Below are 19,780 nucleotides of genomic sequence, written 5' to 3'. Positions count from 1 at the left end.
TAATTTCTAAAAACTAAAGTTATATATTATAAAGCATGAGATTTATTTAGTACGTAGTTTTAAATACGTTTTATATGTTTTGAGGATGGTTATTAAATTTTATAAGTGCTGTAATTTCAGAAAAGAATGATTTATGGTGTTTTTAAGGATTTTTAATTGCTGTAATAGTAATACTATACTAGGAATTAAAAATAGGAAAAATTGTCAAGAATAAGTCAACCTTTGCGTTGATCGCTTTTAACAAGTCAACCTTCATTTATTCCAGTAGCAAGTAAAGCTTGTACATGAATTAGCTTTTAACAAGTTTTTTAAAATGGTAACCTGCAATAGTAGGTTCCAACAGGTAATTAAAGGTCCATTAGGTTTATTGCAATTAATCTTTAATTTTTTCCCACTTGTTATAAAACCCACCCAACTGCTTCTTCCTCCCTCTTTGATACTCTGCTTCTTTTTCCCTTCTTCCTCCTTTTCGTTTTTAAAGCTATCATTTTTATAAGCCCTACTCAAATTTTCATCAGAAGTGATAAACCCATTTGTTAAATTAACAAAATTATCACCTACAACGCCCCACCATTGCACATGATCAGACCTAGGTAGCATATCAAATTCACTAACCCTAAAAGAACAATTGTCAACTACTGTAAAAACACCTCTCAATTGATGTTGCAACATTACAAATTCAGACTTTAAACCAGCCAAAGAGGTGTCATTCGAACATTTTGAATCAGAAGAATCAGAAACACAGCAGAGATTCAAAACTATAAAGAAGATTAAAAGGGATCTTAGAAACCCTAAAAAGACCAATTTATATGCCATAGGAAGAGACGATCCAAAACAGATCTGGGCACCCCCCTCTACCTATTCCCCACAACTTAATCCTCAAATTTGGAGGATACCCTTTTCAATTAAACATCAAAATACCCGAAATCAGGTCAGAAATTTGCCTAATATTGTGTAGATTCAAAGATAGAGGAGAAAGAATCAAATCAAAGAGTAGCAATAATAGAAACAATGAAGATGAAAAAGGAAGGTGAAAACATAGAAATATTGATTGCTTTGCCCAACAAATATGTCGAGAAAAAAAAAGATAAAATTCGTGAAGGGTTTACCCCAGAAAGTCAGAAACTTTATTGTGTCAATGAAATCGGGACTAAGCACAGTGCAGAAGAAATTGGGAGGAGAGAGACAGGGGGAATTCTGGTGCGAGAAGAAATTGCAACCCTAATTGGAGACGAAGAACAGGAGAGAGAGTGTGTGTTATACGAACAATTAGAGGAAACGAAATGCGGAGGGATTTTTTTTTGCCAGAGTGAATAAGTCAAAGGGAATGGTAAGTTTAAAATGAAAGTTTACAGGTTGTTCAGGTCATAAGTAAAAAAACTCGTTAAAAGCTAATTCATGTACAAGCTTTACTTGCTACTGGAATAAATGAAGGTTGACTTGTTAAAAGCAGTCAACGCAAAGGTTGACTTATTCTTGACAATTTTTCCTTAAAAATAACGTAAGTTTGGTACTTAAAAACGATTTTAAAACGTGTTTTGAGGGGGTTTTGATCGTTTTAAAGCTGCTGTAATTTTTGGTTCAAGTTATTAATTTTCATTATTTTATTTTCTAGGCGGAGATTACGTTGCAGGAGACTTTTAACAACTTAAAAGTGGCCTATAGGCTAGTGTATACAAGGTACATACATTCTACGTGCTATGTGATTTAGAAGCATGCTCTAAGAGTATTTTAGTATTAGTATCATGTATAGGAACTTGTTTGTTCATATATGTGAATGCTAGAATTTATTTTACATGTTATATGCCTGTGTGCAGCATGTGATCTAAAAGTGATTATGTTATCAGATTATAAATGTTTGTATGGAATGTTTGATGCAAGCATGTTAAGTTAGTTTATTTATTAATTCGTGAGTGAATTAATATAAGTTAAAGTGAATCATGTATTACATGTATTCTTTGAGTATTATTTATTATCTTATAAGGACTGTGGACCTTATTTGGTAAGTTACAAGTTATACCTATATAAAGGTAAAGTTTATTGTTGGCTAGGTTCAACAAGTAAGTTAGTAAAGTATAAAAAGGAATTTAAAGGAGTCTTGGTTGATAGGGTGTGATCACTTGTTAATCCAAAGATAAAAGAAATTCTGTTATGACTATTTGGTTATTAATTATGTGTTACTTGTTTGGTTGTGTCAAACTGTCAACATAAGTAATAAAATGTAATTAATGTAAAGTGCAACGAGAATAAGTTATAGACTTTAGACTGGTGCACGTCTAGAGTTTGACACTAAGGGTTGGAATGCATGGTGAGCGTGCCATGGTTCTTCTAGGAATGATTGATCACCATCCTCTTTCAGTTCAAAGGTTCCTCGATATCGCAGGTCATTTTTGGAATATGGTAGCTCCCGTATTTCATATTTTTAGATAAGTCAACTCGTCCAATAACTATTCCATTTAAAGAAAGAAATAAAGTTTACAGTCTAGTTCAGTAGAAGTTGTCTGCAGATTATTAAATGCTTATATTATTATTTATCCTGCAAGTTATTTTGTAGTATCATGTTTAGGATTATTTAGTCTGATATGTAGTACTCAGCTTTGCTGATTACGTGCTTGTTTGTGTGTGTGATCATGGCTTTGCCTATTGATCCTGTGATGATCCTTCTGGTGAGCAGAGTCGATATAACATTGACATTACAGGTTCGCAGATGCATCTCATTGGGAATCTGGAATGGAGAGACTATTATATACTAGCATAGTTTAAGTTCTGTTTTCGTAGGAACATCTTATTTCAGTTTGTGGTTTATTTAAGTTGGTTGTTTAATTCAAACACTTGTCTTTTATTTAGTAAGTTTTAATAAAGTTGGTTTTTAGTAAATTGTTTTCCGCTGCAAAATTCTGAGTAAGCCGATACGTTATCACACGGGCGATAATGCCTGAGTAATTCTCTAAGTTTTATATTATAAAGTTATTTCTAGAAAGAGAGAATTATCAGGGTGTTACAAGCAGCCCTTGGTGGCGTCGGGTTGGTGGTGTCGGGTTCGAATTGGCACGAAGAACCCAGATGCCATATCACACACGAAGAACCCGTGGTATTGAGGATGGTGGTGGTGCTAGTTGGTGGCGTCGGGTTGGTGGTGTTTTGGTGGTGGCATCGGGTTGGTGGTGTTTTGGTGGTGGCGTCGGGTTGTTGGTGTTCTGGTGGTGGCGTCGGGTTGGTGGTGGTGCGGGGTTGGTTGGTTGAGTTGAGGAAATGGAGAGGGTGGGTTGAGTTGAGGAGAAAGAGAGAGAGAGAGAGAGAGAGAGAGAGAGAGAGAGATGGGTGGCTGAGATTAGGGGTGTAAGTTCGGTTTTTGGTTTGGTTTAAGGTCAAAACCAAACCAAACCAAAATAAATTCGGTTTTGAAATTTCCAAACCAAATCCAAACCGAAATTCGGCTCAATCCAAACCAAACCAAACCAAAATATGAAATCAAAAACCAAACCAAACCAAACCAAACCGGATTTTTTTATCTTTCAAAATCCAAACCAAAACAAACCATTTTTTTTCATATTCCAAAATCCAAACCAAACCGAAATGAAATTAAATCAAACCAAGATAAAAACCAAACCGAATTTAAACCAAATTTTTTGATAATTTGTATTTCAAGTGACAATATTTTTGTATTTTCGTAATTAATATTAAAAAAAAGAAACACAAAAAATAATAGACAAAATTCGTATGTTAAGTGACAATAATTCGGTTTTTTTCGGTTTTCCAAAACCAAAACCAATCCAAACCGTAAAACCGAAAAAATAATTTTTTTGAATCCAAACCAAACCGAATTTCAAAAAAAAACCAAACCAAATTACTAATTCGGTTTGGTTTGGTTTGGTTTTCGGTTTTTAACCAAATAACTTACACCCCTAGCTGAGATGAGGGTGGGTAGGTTGATTAATTAATGGTTTTTAGGTTGGTAGATGATAGATTAATTAAGTGGTTGAGGGAATTAAGTAATGGCATTTTTGTAAATAAAAGGAAAACACTTTTCATTTTGAGCTATGTTGCACTTATTATGACATTTCCTAAAATGGGATATGTTGCACTTATTTAGAAACGGAAGAAGTATATAATTTTTTTTCTTATGCCTCATACATATACTATACTTGTTTTATAAAAATATATCACTAGTTGTGTTGTCATACAAGACTTTGAAGATTCCCATTTTTTTCTTATTACTGCAGAATGATGAAACTAATGGACTAGAGTAGCAAGTAGGCGTGATGCTTCAGGAAACATGCATGCATTGATAGGGCGATGGATTTGAAGATGATATAAAGACATGACTTTAGGTTTGGTTTAGGTTTATTTTAGGAGTAATATATTATGACTGAATTTACAAAGCAACTAGTTATATTTGAACCAATGAATAGTATGTTTTCAGTTGATGAATACTACTTTGGCTCATTTTTTACAATGACCATTGAGTATTTGAACTCTTTTTTATATATAATATCATTTTGTTTGCTCTCAATTTAATACGTTTTTAAGTTTTAGTATTATTATCGTTGCATATATGCCGATAAATTAAAAATTGTTACTATAAGACATGTGAAATAGAAGTGCTACTTTAAATCTAGCTAATAAGAAGTATTGCCTAATACCAAATAAAGTGTTACATATGCTGAATTAAAATGATACATAACATCTAATAAAATGTTATATAATTCAAGAGATGGCATAGAAAATGCTACCAATAGATGAAAAAGTGTTACATAAAAAATTATAAGTAACACTGTAAAAATGTTACATTAGTCTTAAGAAAATTGTTACACTAGAAAATTTTGAGTAACACTTGAGAAAGTGAAACAGTAGCATTGGAAGTGTTACCTTAAATAATAGGTAGCACGAACAGATGTTTTACTTAAAAAAGTGTTAATTATTGCGTAAAGCAACACTTTTAGGCCTTTAAATAACACTTTTGAGGTGTTACTTTAGACCAATTATGCACTAGTGATATGGAATGGGGTTAGGAAACATTCATACTTGCTTAAGGAGATTCATTTCTAGATTTCTCTCCTTGTTCATTGTAAAACACAACCTTCAAACACATTGTAGTGTATGTAGTTTGTCATAAATCAAATTCCATATTTTCTTCATATCTCACAATAGTTTACCGTGAAACTCATTGATCATAGTGAGTCGGTAAAATTTCTTCTAGGAGATCGTATGACCACGTGCTTCGAAGTACCATCAGATTTCCCACAAATTATGTATTCATAGACACACATATAATACAAATATTTAATAATACAAAATTGAAGACACTAATTGTCAAAAATGCAAGTGTTGCATTAAATTTGTGTACTATATCACGAAAATATTAATTTCAGGTTAGTAATTGAACATTTTATGTAATAAAACACAATATCTACGTTTTTTTAGTTGTATATCATTAAAAGGCTTGACACATATAGATTTAATTCAATTATAATATCTTAAAAAAGGCTCATTAAAGGGATATATTTAGTTATATGTGTATTAAATTATAAAACTTTAATGTCATAGAATCTATACTAATATATTAAAAGGTGTGCGTAAACCAGAAACTGTGCCACGTGGCGCTCTCCCTAGGGAGTTTTAGTTCATGTAATGAATGTACAATAAAAAAAATAGAAATTGCATAGTATAGGATTTGATCCCATGACCTCAAGTTCATGAACTAAAGTTTTGACCACTAGACCAAGTTGTATTTAGTGCTATCATATCAAAGTACAATATTAATAAATGAAAATTTTCTTACCCGGGGCATAGCCCGGGCCTAATAACTAGTTATATAATAATTAGACAAATCTAACAAAGTCTCATTTTGACTATTTCTTAACCAATCAATCTAATTGACATAGAAGTACATGTTTGTTTCTTTGACAAATTGTAAATTTAATTTTGGGAAATTTCTAATGGTAGACTCCTGTTTTTTAGAATTCTCAATGATAGATTCAACTTTTTTTTTTTCCATTGCTAGGCGTAAGATATGATTTATTTACTATATATGACATTAGTGATAATTTCTTCTTAAAATAGGAGTTTGACATTAATTAGGTTGTTAACTCTGTTAAACTTAAATGAACCTCTCTTCACTATTTAGACATGGTATAAAACTACACCAAATTGAATTCCACCTTTTTGGTTTTAAGCCCAATTTCAACCTTTTTTTTTTGAACAGTAAAATTAATTCATTAATAAAAAGTCATACGACATCTACATAAGCAATCGAATCAAACAAATACATAAGTTGAATCAAACAAAAATTTCCTTCATAAAAACTACGATCGTCAAACAAATCTTGCAATGTGGAACATCTCCCGCTTATATCACTGGAAAATACAGCCTTGTTGGAGAGACAATCTAACGATCCCTTGTAGCCGTGAGGATGATTTCCGTCGGATTCATCTGACCGTATTCGAAAAATTGATAACCTTTGTGATCCCGCATAATTCTTCACCAACAAAATAATTTCACGGCAATCCATTAGATCTAGTATCCCGGATTGTAACCTGTAGAAATTCCCCCTCTAAAAGAGGAGAAAAACCCTGTCTTTCGAAGGAGGTCGAAAAACCTTGTCTTTCGAAGGAGATCGAAAAACCTTTTCTTACGAAGGAGATCGAAAACCCTGTCTTTCGAGGGAGAAATCGTTATTGGAAACCTAAAAACAAATAAAAAAAGCAAAGGTGGGGGCTTTCCAACGGTAAAAACCGATGGAAGCCCCTTTAAAAATCAACAATGGAGGCTAGGGTTTTTGAAAGTAGAGAGGAGAGAGGGGAGAAATCAATCTCGTTTTAGTGATTTGCATAATGTAAATTATGCAATTATTTTAAGCCCAATTTCAACCTACTTAAAACATAAGTCGATATTGGAGATTTTAAAATCCAATATCAAAACTTGCAATTTGAAATAAAAAAAAGTTGCTTTCTTACACTAGGCTTTCTCTCTCTTCCGCATTGGACTTTCTCTCTCCTCGAGCTTTCTCACTGACATCGCGACTCGCAAGCTTTCTCACTCGCGAGCTTTCTCTCTCCTCCTACACTGCGAAATCTCATCTATAAGGTTAGTTTCTCAATTCTTAATTTTTTTACCATGAATTTGCTGCGATATTGTTTGATGGTTGAGTTATAAATATTGTTTTAGGTTAGAATGTGTAATTGACTGAATTTTCGATTCTATGTATTTTCTATTTATATCTTGCTCTCTTGTCTGCTGTATTGATTAATTAGGGCTTTTTCTCTTATAATTTCTTTTAAGATTTTGTGGTAATTAGGGTTTATAATATGCAAAATCAAGATATAGCTATGTCGGTAAGTTTGAGTCTGCATTATGGAATGTTAATATCTTCTCGAATCTCATGCCTGGATAAGGTCAGGAGTATGTCTTTCTGAAAGTCTTTCATCCGGGTTCCTCTTTTCAGCTTACATCTGATATCCTTCTTGTCAGATTGATCCACCAGAAATGCGTTTGAGGAAACACAGTAATTATCAGGGCTGCACTCTTCTGTGAGCTTAGAATAGTCAAACTCAGACTGTGATTAATGAACTCAGAGTTTTGTGAGCTTACCACTCTGTAAAGAAGTGTCTATCTAGTCTAGCAACCAAATGCAATAGTCAGACCAAAATTAGGAACCAGTCATTTTGAAAGTTTATGTGCTTTATTGCAGAATATACTACTTTAAAACTTTCATTTTTCCAAAGCAAGTAATTGTGCTAGTGGGTACTTTGGTTTAGAAGAATCGCGAGGATGAGATAATAAACAAGTGGAACATAAAATGCTTTTGAAACTCTGGATTTTGGTATTTGGCTAAATCTTTCATCTGAGCACAAATAATTTTTTTTTGATATTTCAATGATATCGATATAATAAAGGTATATCTAATAAATAACTCAAATAAAATAAAGTTTAGTTTTCTTATCGTTAAAAAATTGAACTTCTCAATTGTGTATTGTGATCATTTGTCTATTTACTTGGTTTAGTTAGGACCCCCCCAAATTCAAAATCCTAGATCCGCCCTTGAAGTGGATGAGTATAATAAATACACCACTCGGATTTATGGCCTACCTGCACGCATAAAGCAGCAAGTGCTAGTCGATGGTGCACTCCTCCGGTCGGCTCCGTCAAAATTAACACAGATGCCCACCTTGGCATGGATGGGTAGGTGAGCATTGCAGCTGTTGCGCGAGATTCGTTGGATAAGGTGCTCTTTGCGGGGGTTCGAAGGCCACGGGCTTGCTGGCCTCTAGACGTTGCGGAGTGTAAAGCCATCTTATTTGTTGTTCGTTTGCAAAATCCCACGGCCTGTCGAATGTGATTGTGGAATCTGATGCCCTAGTTGTTATTTCAAGACTCTCTAAAGCGACTTTGTTTTTTTTTTTTTTTTTTTTTTTCTGATTTAGATTCTATTTTAGGCGATTTCATTTCTTTAAGTTCGAGTTTTAATTCTATTAGTTTCAATCATGTTAAGAGAGATGGGAATACTGTCGTCCATTACCTTGCTAGAATTGCGCCTTTTGGAGTGGAGCAATGTTGGGAGAATTGAGAATTCTCAAAAATAATAGTCTACCATTGAGAATTTCCCATTAATACTTATAGAACTTTCTTCATCTACTATTCTACCCCCACAAGGTGGGCCACAATTTCTTTTAAGGAAAGAAACACATAAAAGAAGTTTGTAACCCTAACCCTGGAATCCATATAATTTGCGTTAACCCAGAGAAATTTCATCTCTCTATACAGGTTACAGATTAGAGATTACACTTTACCGTCTACCTTTCGTGTTTCAAGCATCGATTCAAGTTACTTTTCGCAGATAAGAAGAGTCAGAAAGAATAAATTAAAGGATTCTTTCAACGATTCCAATAAATTGAAGGTATGTTGTAGGACTAATTTTACAATACATTGTAAGTTTTTTTTTTTAATTTTCTTTAGTGTATGAAAGAATCCAGATTTTTGGGGGTTCACAATCTGTGATGGGTTTTGATTTGAACTTGTATATTCGGAAGTTGTCTTTCTCTCTTCTTGCAATCTATCTTAATTATTTTTTTGACATGAATGAATAATTGAGTTTAACTCTTGAAGTTGTATGCTTGTGGTTCTTTGATGTAATGTAAACAAAATGATATTTGATTTTGTTTGTTGGGTTCAATTGGTCAGTTATAGTAGGACAACAGTGAGTGATAGATCATAGGGTAACCAATTATGTTTTTCGCCGTTAACGAAGTTGTATGATTTAGCTGGAGGTTATTGGATAGAATCAGTTTAATGAAATTAGCTAGTAAATGATTAGCTGATTAACCTAAGGATATGGTAATGATCTAGTAGCAATCACTACAGAAGCTTGTATATGATGCTCATGTAGTTCGTAGCTGGTCCGCGTTTCCAGGCTCCTGAAGCATCATGTAATGGAGTTTGTTAGAAGTTTTGCTTCCAATCGCGAGTTCCTGAATTGAGTGCCCCTTTGTTGGGCATTGCTGGACAATGGTTAACTGTTTTGATGCTATTGCCATAGTGGTTCTGCGCTGATATTATATGAGGAGTAGTTTGTGTAGTTTAATTCTCTTCTTTCTCATATTCGTTAATCATTAATACTCTGCTTGGTTTTGATTTATGTTATGCATTTGTGTCAGGGAGGGGGTACAGTGTTCACCCTAGATTTTTGTTTAACCTTCATTGCTTAAGTACTTAAATCTTCTATTTTCTGGATGTTTGTTTTAGGTTTTACATTGAGTTCCAGCTCATCTGTGTTGTGACTGGTGTTAGGTATCAGGAGTAAACTCATGCAATGCTATATGTGTATATGTATCTGAATTTCTGAGGGCTAGTTAATGAATTCAGTTGAGTTTGTTATACTTTTAGAAATCTTGAGTTGATTTTCTAAAGACAGATAAAAAGTGGACCTCTTTCATCTTTATTAATTACTCCTATTATACATGAGTTGAAAGGTTTAGTTATAGAAGTATTTCTTAGACATATAGCATCTCCAAGGCCAGGAAACATTGTAACAAAAAATTCAATTGAGAGTTATGAGCAATGTGGACACATATGCGTGTACACAATTACATTTATGCACATCACTTATGAGTTTGCAGGAAAGAAATTGTCTTTTTGTGCATGGTAAGCTGTATCTATAGTTCTATACCATTTTAAGTTTAACTGAATTTCTTTTTCAGTACTTGATTAATACTACCTCCATTTTTTTTAGTTCTACCATTTTGACTTTTGACACTAGTCACAAATATCTATTTTGACTTTCTTGTACTGCCTCTGTCACAATTTATAGTGCTTGTTTCTCATTTTGCACGAGAAATAAGGAACTTATCATTTGCTTTAAATATACTCCATCTGTTTCAAAATATAAGGCATTTTAGCTAAAAATTTTTGTTTCAAAATATAAGGCGTTTTACATTACCAATGTAAAATTAAATGCAATTTTATACTATCAAGATAAGATTATAGGTTATTTTCTATTATCAATACAATATTTAATATCAATTCTTATTATCTATGCAAATCTAACTAAAACTAACTAAATTCTTAATATGCGTAAAAGTGGTTTACATGCCTTATAATTTGGAACGGAGGGAGTATATAGTACTTGCATTGGAAAGATAAGTTTGTGCATTGGAAAGATAAATATTTGGATTCGAAAGTACAAATATATATGTGACTACAACTTCCCATAGAAAAACGATGGAAAATATTAAATGTAGACCATGTGGCTACAACTTTCAATGTAAAAATGAGCCTAAAACAAGAATAAAGTACCATTTCAAAAATAGAAGGATGAGAAGAAGAATATTTCGAGACACCCAAAATAGAATACAAGCACTATAAATTAGGACAGAGGGAGTATTAGTTACTCCTTCCATCCTATTTTATAGTTCCCTTTTCATTTTGGACACGAGAATTAAGGAAACAATGATTATTATGTACTTGCATTGGGAGTTGTTGTCTTTTATGGAATAATTGTCATAAAACAATGAAAAAGAATGAGAACATTGAATGGGTGGGCATGTGAAAAGAGGAGAGAGAGGGTAAAAAATGATTTTTGTTATACCTTACCATGACAGTTGAGGAATATTGAATGATGGTGTCAAAAACCCATGTAAAAAGGTGGAGAGAGAGAGTAAAAAGTGATTTTAAAAAATTAAAACAAGAGTATACATGAGTGGGATCTTGTTGAATTCGTCTAGATATATATTCTCAAAATATCAACTGTTATAATTATTACTTATACCTAAATAATTGTTCAAAGCTGTGCTTTGGCAAACATGCAAAAAGCCAATGTAGAACTAAAAAAAACAGAGATAGTAAATATAGACCTTGTTGTTTTCTGTCAAATCTGATGGGTTGGGTGTGTGTATTTTTGTGTTTGGTATTTTCTCTGGTTGTTCTAGTGGTAGGGTCTCGAGACAACATTTGATTTTCAGAAGCAAATTTTGGTGTCAAACCTAAAATCATCCTGTGTGTATGAATAGGTTCAGAACTATATGCATACGTTGAATTGAAAGGTTTAATTACAATTTCTGTCATTTCTACTGATTTTATTTTCAGCTCACAATTTCTTCTGAAATGGTTTTACATAAGACTTCAGTATTGTGTACAGAAGTTGGGTCTGCGAAAATGCTACTGCTAGTTTGCTGAGGGTAGGGGTTCAATTGATTGGAGCTTGGAAAAAAGGGGGGGGGGGGGGGGAGTGGTCATATGTAGTGAAGAAGGAAAGACTAGGATACAGTTGACATTATTTAATCAAAGGATCTACTTAGGTTTTTAAATGAAAGGTTTGAAACACCTTTTTTTTAGAGTTCACTAACACTGTCTGCATCAGTACACTTGCTATAGCCTATATGTAATTTATGACATGTTTTCTTTCCTGCATCATACTAGAACATGCTGTCTGTTTATGTTTTTAAAGGATTGAGATAATTTTTGAGTTATCAAATATTAATATTGTTCTTTGTACTTCTTTTTTGATGTTTGATGTAAGCATGTAACATCTGTCCATATCTCAACTTTTTTGCACCAGGAAGAAGAAATGGCAATGAATAATGTAAGGTCATTGAGAAATATTATGTATTCCATGGACTCAACGCGAGTGATTGGTTCAAGGACATATGCTACCGGGAAAGCTAAAAAGGGATCCAAAGGAGGTGCAGCCACGGAAGCTCCCAAGATATCTCTTACCAAAGAAGTTAAGGCCACCACTGTAGTGGGAGCTAACATCTTGAAAGATGGCACAGATCCTAAGGTACGACCGGACTCTGAGTACCCAGATTGGCTTTTCCAGCTCCTTGATAAGAGACCAGCCTTGAGTGAGCTACAACGAAAAGAAGCTGAAGATCTCTCAGTTGAAGATCTTAAACGCTATGTTAAGCTGGATAATCGAGCAAGAATCAAAGAAAACAATTCAGTCAGGGCCAAGAACTAGTAGTGGAAATCTGCATAAAGTGTTTCCATCTTTCATCTATCATTGTCTTTGAGAATGAGGAGACAGCAACACATAAATGCAAAGAAACCACTTGGCTTGGTACAGTTACAGTCCCAAGTTTCATGTTTCGACTAAAGATGGTGTGGTTGTGCTTCATTTGTACTTCCAAAATTCAAATGTATGGTGCAGTTCCATATTTTGATGGTGATATTGTCGTGCTAGCTTTCCCATCTTATTGGGTAGTATTTCCTTGTTGAGACTGACAGATCATCAATTATGGAGAAAAGGCCCAGTTTTTCTTGTTTCAGAGATTTCTAATTTTTTTCATTTCTCCTGCTCTGGTCTCTAATCAACCTTCTTAGGTTTGATTAAGACATAATGCATTATTTTGGTTGGTTACTTGGGTGCATCGTTCTGTTTTAGAGTTACTCTATTTAAAAGATGTCGACAACGGGAAAAATCTGAAATTTCACTACCAAGATGTTATCAATGGTTTCAGATCTAGTATACTCAATTCAGATACCGGATTGAAATTAAAGAATTCCTTAGATTGAAGCCTCATAAACTACATTTACAGACTGGGCTAACACATTAACTTCATCTCTATGAACTTGCATATCAGATATTGTTTTTTTTTTTACAACGAAAAATCGTACATTAATTAAAAAAGGAAATACATCCTAATGCTAATACAATCTAAACTAAAACAAACAAACTTAAAGGAGCTTGAGGAGCTCGTACATTCCACCTAAAACAAAAGTAAGTAAAACCAATACAAAGTCGCTTAGGAAAAGGGGAGTCGCCGGTCAGTGCCTGTGATGGATGCAAACCTCGGATGGATGATGGAAGTGGTAGAAGAAGCGAATGACGATCACAATCCAGATAACGAACTACCATCGGCGGGCGTCGCGTCTTGCCGCATGAGCAATCACAACGATCTGCTATCGCTTGGGATTCTGAGCTCATGATCATATGAGTCACGTTCCATTGTGACTCATTACTCTCGATCAAGAGTATCTTCAGTTTCACCCTGAAGTTGGAGAAACACTGATGAGTGGGCGTACTGAAAACCCCCAGATGCAACTGGGGTGCCGCCTGCAGATTTGAAGTTGTCAAGGCAAAGACAATTGAGATCAATGTCAAGCTAGTACGAGAGCCGAACAAGTCAAGCTCTCGTACACACCACCGGTTTGGAAAATCGGAAAACAAATGTCCTAACCATGAAAATCTATCATTGCCTCGTCCATGCTTACGCACCTTGTCCTCCAACACATAGTCCCAAAAACCGACATATTCTACTGTTATAACCTTGAACAACCAAAACTGACCCAACTGATAACTATTTGTCGATGGCCACAATCAACCACTGACAACATCTTTAGGCACTCTAGAAAACCAACGCACTCCAATTATTCAAAGATTGAACAAACCTTTTAAGAAACAACCAAACTTACTAGCAACAACCATAACTAGTTGGAGAACCCAACAACCAAGGGGAAGGGGAAGGGGGAGCCGGACACTAACAGGGGGGTAGGGGAAAGGGAAGCCCGACACTAACAGGGGGAGGGGAGCCCATAATAGCTACAACACTAAATAGGGATGCTAAGACGGGGTAGGGACCGTGGACATCGACGGGGAAGGGGACGACCAACGTGAAGATCCAAAGAAACTCAACATGACGAAATAGCGACGGGCAGAGACCAAAAACTAAACGCACCACCAAAAAACTGAACGCACCGGGAGGGGATGGTAGAAATAACCTAATCGACGACAAGGAAGGGGAAAAATGATGGGAAAACGATGAAGGGTAGGGAGAGACAACCTAAACTACGGCGGGAGAGGGGTAGGGTGACGCGACGGAGTGGGGGAGAGGGAAGAGGGGGAGACTTGAACCTTAACAGGGGGGAGGGGGAAGGGAGACTCGACCAGGAACTGAGGAGGGGACGGCGTAAAATGGAGGAGGGAGAAACAACGGAGGGGACGACGCGAAACGAAGGAAGGAGAAACAACGTAGGGGACGACGTGAAATGGAGGAGGGACAAACGACGGAGGGGACGACACGAGACAGAGGAGGGAGAAAAGACGAAGGGGGCGACACGAGACGGAGGAGGGAGAAACGACGGAGGGGAGGAGGAAGACAGAGACACGAGGGAGGGGGAGTGGACACTGGAAGCCAGATGCGAAGGGAAACTACGCTGACAATTAGCTAAACTAGCGGCGTACAGGCTCACCAGCGACAGGAGAGCGGCGTGCCACTCAGGCCGTTCACCGGCGAGCTTCTGAGAGGCGGCTGTGTTTCTAACTTTTTAGGGTTAGGGTTGGGGAAAGTTTAGAGAGAAGTTGGGAGAGGCGGCTAGAGATTTGAAAAAAAAAAAATTATTTTGAAGTTCACATATCAGATCATGTTAATAAAAGAAGAAGAAAAAATCTAGTTGAGCTAGCGAGGATTAATATAGCTGGCTCCCAGCCTTCCACAAGGCAAGTTTGCATCCTCTAGAAAACAGGACAATGCATCATTTGTTTATAGGCCACATAATGACTGGAAATTTGTCAATCATTACAAGGTATTGGAACTGGTATTCTTTGGGACTTTTGGTTCGAGCATTTCTTTTACCCGATGATTCGTGAAACACCACCATCAAAGATGGATGTCAATTAGGGTTGAAAGAATTATTTGAATATTCGAATATTCGATAATTTGATTCGGATGCGATCTGATTTTTGGATACTTGATGTAAAAAATTTTATTTTGTATCGGATATTAGATCCGAAATTTCAGATATTAGATACTAATCAGATATTGGTTTTTGGAATTCAGATATTCGATATATATTATATCATATTTGTTTTAATTTTTTTACCTTTTCTGAAAAGAAATAGTTAAAATCTTATATCATTATTAATAATTTAAGTTGATAATCCCAAGCATTGCATTTACCTAAGCATTGCATACTCTCATAACCTTTCTAATATTTTTTGTCTTGAGCCATTAAATTTAATTTCAATTTTTTTTATATAAGTTAATATGTAATTTTAATGCCCTAAACTTTTCAATCATTCATAGTGATATACTTCCTCTGTCTACAAAATAGTTGCACCATTTTTAACTTTCACGCTTGTCGATTTATGATTTCAACCATTAACATCTTTTATTATCAATAAGTAAAAATTATAAAAAATTTAATTTAAAAAAATTTACATCAAGACAATTCTAACAAGACCCCACATGACTATGTTTTTACTAAAATAAAAATCACCGAAAATAATCTGAGTGTAAGATGTGAATAATGTACAAGATAAAAATGATGCAACTATTTTTAAATGGAGGAAATATATTAAATGCCTTGAACTATATATTGTAACGTAATGCTCAAGAATAATTTGAAACGCCAACCAAGCACAAAATCTAGTTCATTCATAAAAGCTTATGTTAAAGACACAAAATCTAGACCCTGGCATGAAAGGGCCAGATATGGGAGATTGGGATTGATTTTGTATGAAAGGGCCAAATATGGAAGATTGGGATTTATCTGCACTTTTTTTTTTTGGAGGTCAAGAGACTTGATAAATCCGTGTAAACGAAGCCAATGACCAAGAGGTGACTTGATAATGGCGAGTGAGTGGCAGACCGCAGACCAACATTGGTGGTTCTCTTCTTCTCTTAAATAATTGATCATTAATTCTAATGTTTATTGCTAGCCAGGCCTGATTACTAATTAACACCAGCATTCTTTTCTTAAATTTAAAGTGAAAGTATTGGGTCAGACCGTCTGACCAATACTTACTGTCAGACGGGCTGAGCCCAAACTCAAACTTTTTTTGAAATAAAAACTGTAATCCCGCATCGAGTAAAATTGATGCACACAGCATATTTCATGTATCACTGTTGGGAATTGAGAGGCGACTTTCAAGCATGAACGATAAATTGCGCATCTCGGAAATCAAAGTCTCTGCATCAGCAGACTTACGACCCAATGTTTCCTTCGAGTTCATTCGCCATGTTCAATCTATCAACATAACCATCAGCTTGAACATTGCCATGTTCCATGCATCCTTCGCCAATTGTTTTCTACAGGATTGTTGAAAATGGTGATAGTGAAGGATTGGCAGTGTTGAATGATTGATGGAAATGGTAGTGATGACGGATTGATGGTATGGTGGTTCGAAATTTGGTGGTGGTGTGAAAGCGTTTTTTTCAGAAATATTTAGAGGTAAGTTACTTTCATTTAGAGGTAAGTTACTTTCATTTAGAGGTAAGTTATTTTCATTTAGAGGTAACTTACTTTTATTTAGAGGTAACATACTTTCATTTAGAGGTAAGTTACTTTCATTTAGAGGTAAGTTACTTTCATTTAGACCTAAGTTACTTTCATTTAGACCTAAGTTACTTTCAGTATTAGACCTAAGTTACTTTTCAATTTAGACCTATTATTTCAGTTAGACCTAAGTTACTTTCAGTTAGACCTAAGTTACTTTCATTTAGACCTAAGTTACTTTCAGTTAGACCTAAGTTATTTTCAGTTAGACCTAAGTTACTTTCATTTAGAGGTCACTTACTTTCATTTAGACTAACTGAAAAAAATGAAGACTAACTGAAAACAAATTCAAACTAACTGAAAAAAAATGAAGACTAACTGAAAAAAAATTAAGACTAACTGAAAAAAAATTAAAACCACCTGAAAGTCGTCCGACTAAAGATTATGGTCGGACGAGTCCGACACAATACGTTCTCAAATTTAAAATATAATATTTTATTAATTTGAAGTCACGATACATGCCATTTAATTGATGTCAAAAAGTAACATATATAGGATCACGTGAAAACCCCTTCTTATGTTGAAAATTGAAAACTGCAACATAAAATGAGTAAAAAGTCTCTGAAAATGAGCAAGACGATAAAATAAGCATAAAGTTCTTAAAATGAGCAAAAGAATAAAATGAGCAAAAAACATAAAATGACAAAAATTTGTAAAATAAGAAAAAGTTTCTTAAAATGAGCGAAACATAAAACGAGCAAAAAACATAAAATGAACAAAAGTTTGTAAATTGAGCAAAAATTTCGTAAAATGAGCAAAAGTTTGCTAAAATGAGCATAAGTTTTCTTAAAATGAGCCAAAAACATAAAATGAGCAAAAATCTGCAAAATGAGCAAAAAGGTCTGTTTTCAGTGGATCCTACCTCTCTCTCTCTCTATATATATATACGACAAACAAATGTCATGTTGCCACATGTACTCTCTCTTCCCCCATACAATCAAATGAGATATGAAACAATAAAAATGTGTGTTTCAAGAATTGAATCCATGACTCCTTAGCTTATTGGATGTGCTAATGTACTAACCAACTACACTACAATACTCATGTTGGTTTTTGTGGGGGGAAAAATCATTTGAAGACAAGATAATATTTCTAGTTTTGAAAACTTCAAATGCACGTTGGTAAATAAGACGGGTGTATCGTCCGGGACAAGAACTAGTTGATACATTAAACATTATAACAGTTCTACTAACCACAATCTTTAATTAGTACTTTTATAAGCTCTCTTTTACATTCTTGTTTGATTCAACTTACTCCATCTATTTCATTTTAATCTACACACTTACATTTTTCACGCATGCCAAGGCAAACTTTGAGGATATATATCTTTAGTTTTGTATTTGTAAAAATTATAAAAAGTACATATTAATAAAATAAATGTTATTATGAATCTAATAAGATCCCACATGACTATCACTAGGGGAAAAAGAAGGAAGGGCTGCGCAGGAAGGGCTGCGCTTTTCTTCAAAAGCGCAGCCCTACATAGCAGAAGGGATGCGCTTTTGAAGAAAAGCGCAGCCCTTCACTTAGTAGGGCTGCGCTTTTGGAAAAAGCACAACCCTTCTGTTATGTAGGGCTGCGCTTTTGAAGAAAAGCTCAGCCCTTCTTAAAAAAATTTGAAATAGAAAACTCGCGAGATTCAAATATTAAGCGGGCTTCGTCAAATATATTATCCCTCATTCTCTCTCCTCTCTCACGTCCCTCCTCCCTTTTCCTCCTTCTCTCACGTCCCTCCTCCCTTTCCTCCTCCTCTCTTCTATCTCAAAAACTCCCAGAAAAGTTGCGACAAAAGCATGAAATGATTTGCACGAATCATGCCGACAGAGTCCGATTGCCTATTGTGATACCTTTTCGGAAGCCGTGACGTTTAGGCTTTTTAAGCCATCCGAGTCCGTTTAAGGCTCCAAATAGGCATTTTAAGTTTTTTCGATTTTTTTTTCCTTAATTATGTATTAGGGTCTTGTTTTATATATTTAAACATTATTAGGTTAATGTTTGGAGGTAGTTCTTGTATTTTCAGATCTATAATTTCTTAATCTTTGTTTTGATTAATGTTCTTGTGTTTTCAAATCTATAATTTCTTCTCTTCTGTATATTAGTTTTTGTTCCTTTTCGTTTCGTTCTTTTTTTTTGTTTTGGGTTTAGTTGCATTGTAGATCTATAATTTCTTCTCTTATGTAATTTCTTCTCTTCTGGATTTGGATGGTTTACTTTAAAGTTTAATGCAAATGTTAAAATTCAGAAAATGTGAGATTAATAGTAAAAAAATGTCGAAAAAAAAATTTTTTTTTTTGTTTCTTTTTTGGTAGGAAGGGCTGCGCTTTTCTAGCGCAGCCCTACTTAAAAAGTGAAGGGCTGCTATTGAAAGGGCTGCTGTCAAAAAGCGCAGCCCTACAGGCCTTTTTCAGCGCAACCCTTCTTCATTTTTCCATTAGTGTATATTTTCATCCGCGTATAAATCACAATTAATGGTCAAAGTGAAATTTGTGAATAGTGTAATATATCAAAGTGTAACAATTAAAATGAAATGGAGGGAGTACTTACCACAAGACTCAAGGAGTATTTTTTTTGAAGGAGAAATTTCATTAATTGAAGGCCAAACGACATCTACAATAATTATTAAAAAAAGAACAAGATACAATCAAACAAGGTTAAATCAAATTCGTCTTCGAAAAAACTACAATGAACCAGATCGAGCAATACAACGCAGCCCCTTGTATTTGCTGAATCAAACATATATTGATGAGGAAGTCTATCATTCTGACATAGTTTGAGAAGAACATTCCTGATCGAGCCATGTTTACCGCATCCGAGATTCCAATACCTTCACGTTGAGTCTCAAACTTAAACTAATGAGAACAATTTTTCATACCTAAAAACAAAAGAACCATACTCACAACTCTCATAGGGGAGACGGAGATCTCCACAATAGAGACTAAAATAATCTCATAAAGAGATACTAATTTATTCAATAAAACTAAAAATTGAAAATAAAAGGGAGAGAGAAGCT

General features: G+C 34.7%; 1 protein-coding gene across 3 annotated transcripts; it reads left to right on the top strand.

Annotated features, from left to right (window-relative positions):
* The first annotated feature begins 6,897 nt into the window (after positions 1-6,897).
* On the top strand, positions 6,898-12,761 carry LOC104887510 (uncharacterized). 3 transcript variants are annotated; one of them, XM_048639731.2, is made up of 3 exons: positions 6,899-7,086; positions 8,771-8,896; positions 12,053-12,761. In XM_048639731.2, the coding sequence occupies exon 3, from the start codon at positions 12,062-12,064 to the stop codon at positions 12,452-12,454; it is 393 nt and encodes a 130-aa protein (XP_048495688.1). In that variant the 5' UTR covers positions 6,899-7,086; positions 8,771-8,896; positions 12,053-12,061; the 3' UTR covers positions 12,455-12,761. The 3 variants fall into 3 exon arrangements, with proteins under 3 accessions (XP_048495689.1, XP_048495688.1, XP_010670463.1); XM_010672161.4 differs by having other exon boundaries at positions 8,764-8,896; XM_048639732.2 differs by lacking the exon at positions 8,771-8,896 and having other exon boundaries at positions 6,898-7,086.
* Positions 12,762-19,780: the final 7,019 nt, after the last annotated feature.

Source organism: Beta vulgaris, chromosome 2 (assembly GCF_026745355.1).
Source record: "Beta vulgaris subsp. vulgaris cultivar EL10 chromosome 2, EL10.2, whole genome shotgun sequence".
NCBI classification, from domain to species: domain Eukaryota; kingdom Viridiplantae; phylum Streptophyta; class Magnoliopsida; order Caryophyllales; family Amaranthaceae; genus Beta; species Beta vulgaris.
Note: the sequence above shows the minus strand (reverse complement) of the source record. Positions and strands in the feature narration are given on the sequence as shown.

Excerpts from the sequence above, each read along its gene's own strand:
- LOC104887510 (XM_048639732.2), top strand. The coding sequence starts at position 12,062 with ATGGCAATGAATAATGTAAGGTCATTGAGAAATATTATGTATTCCATG.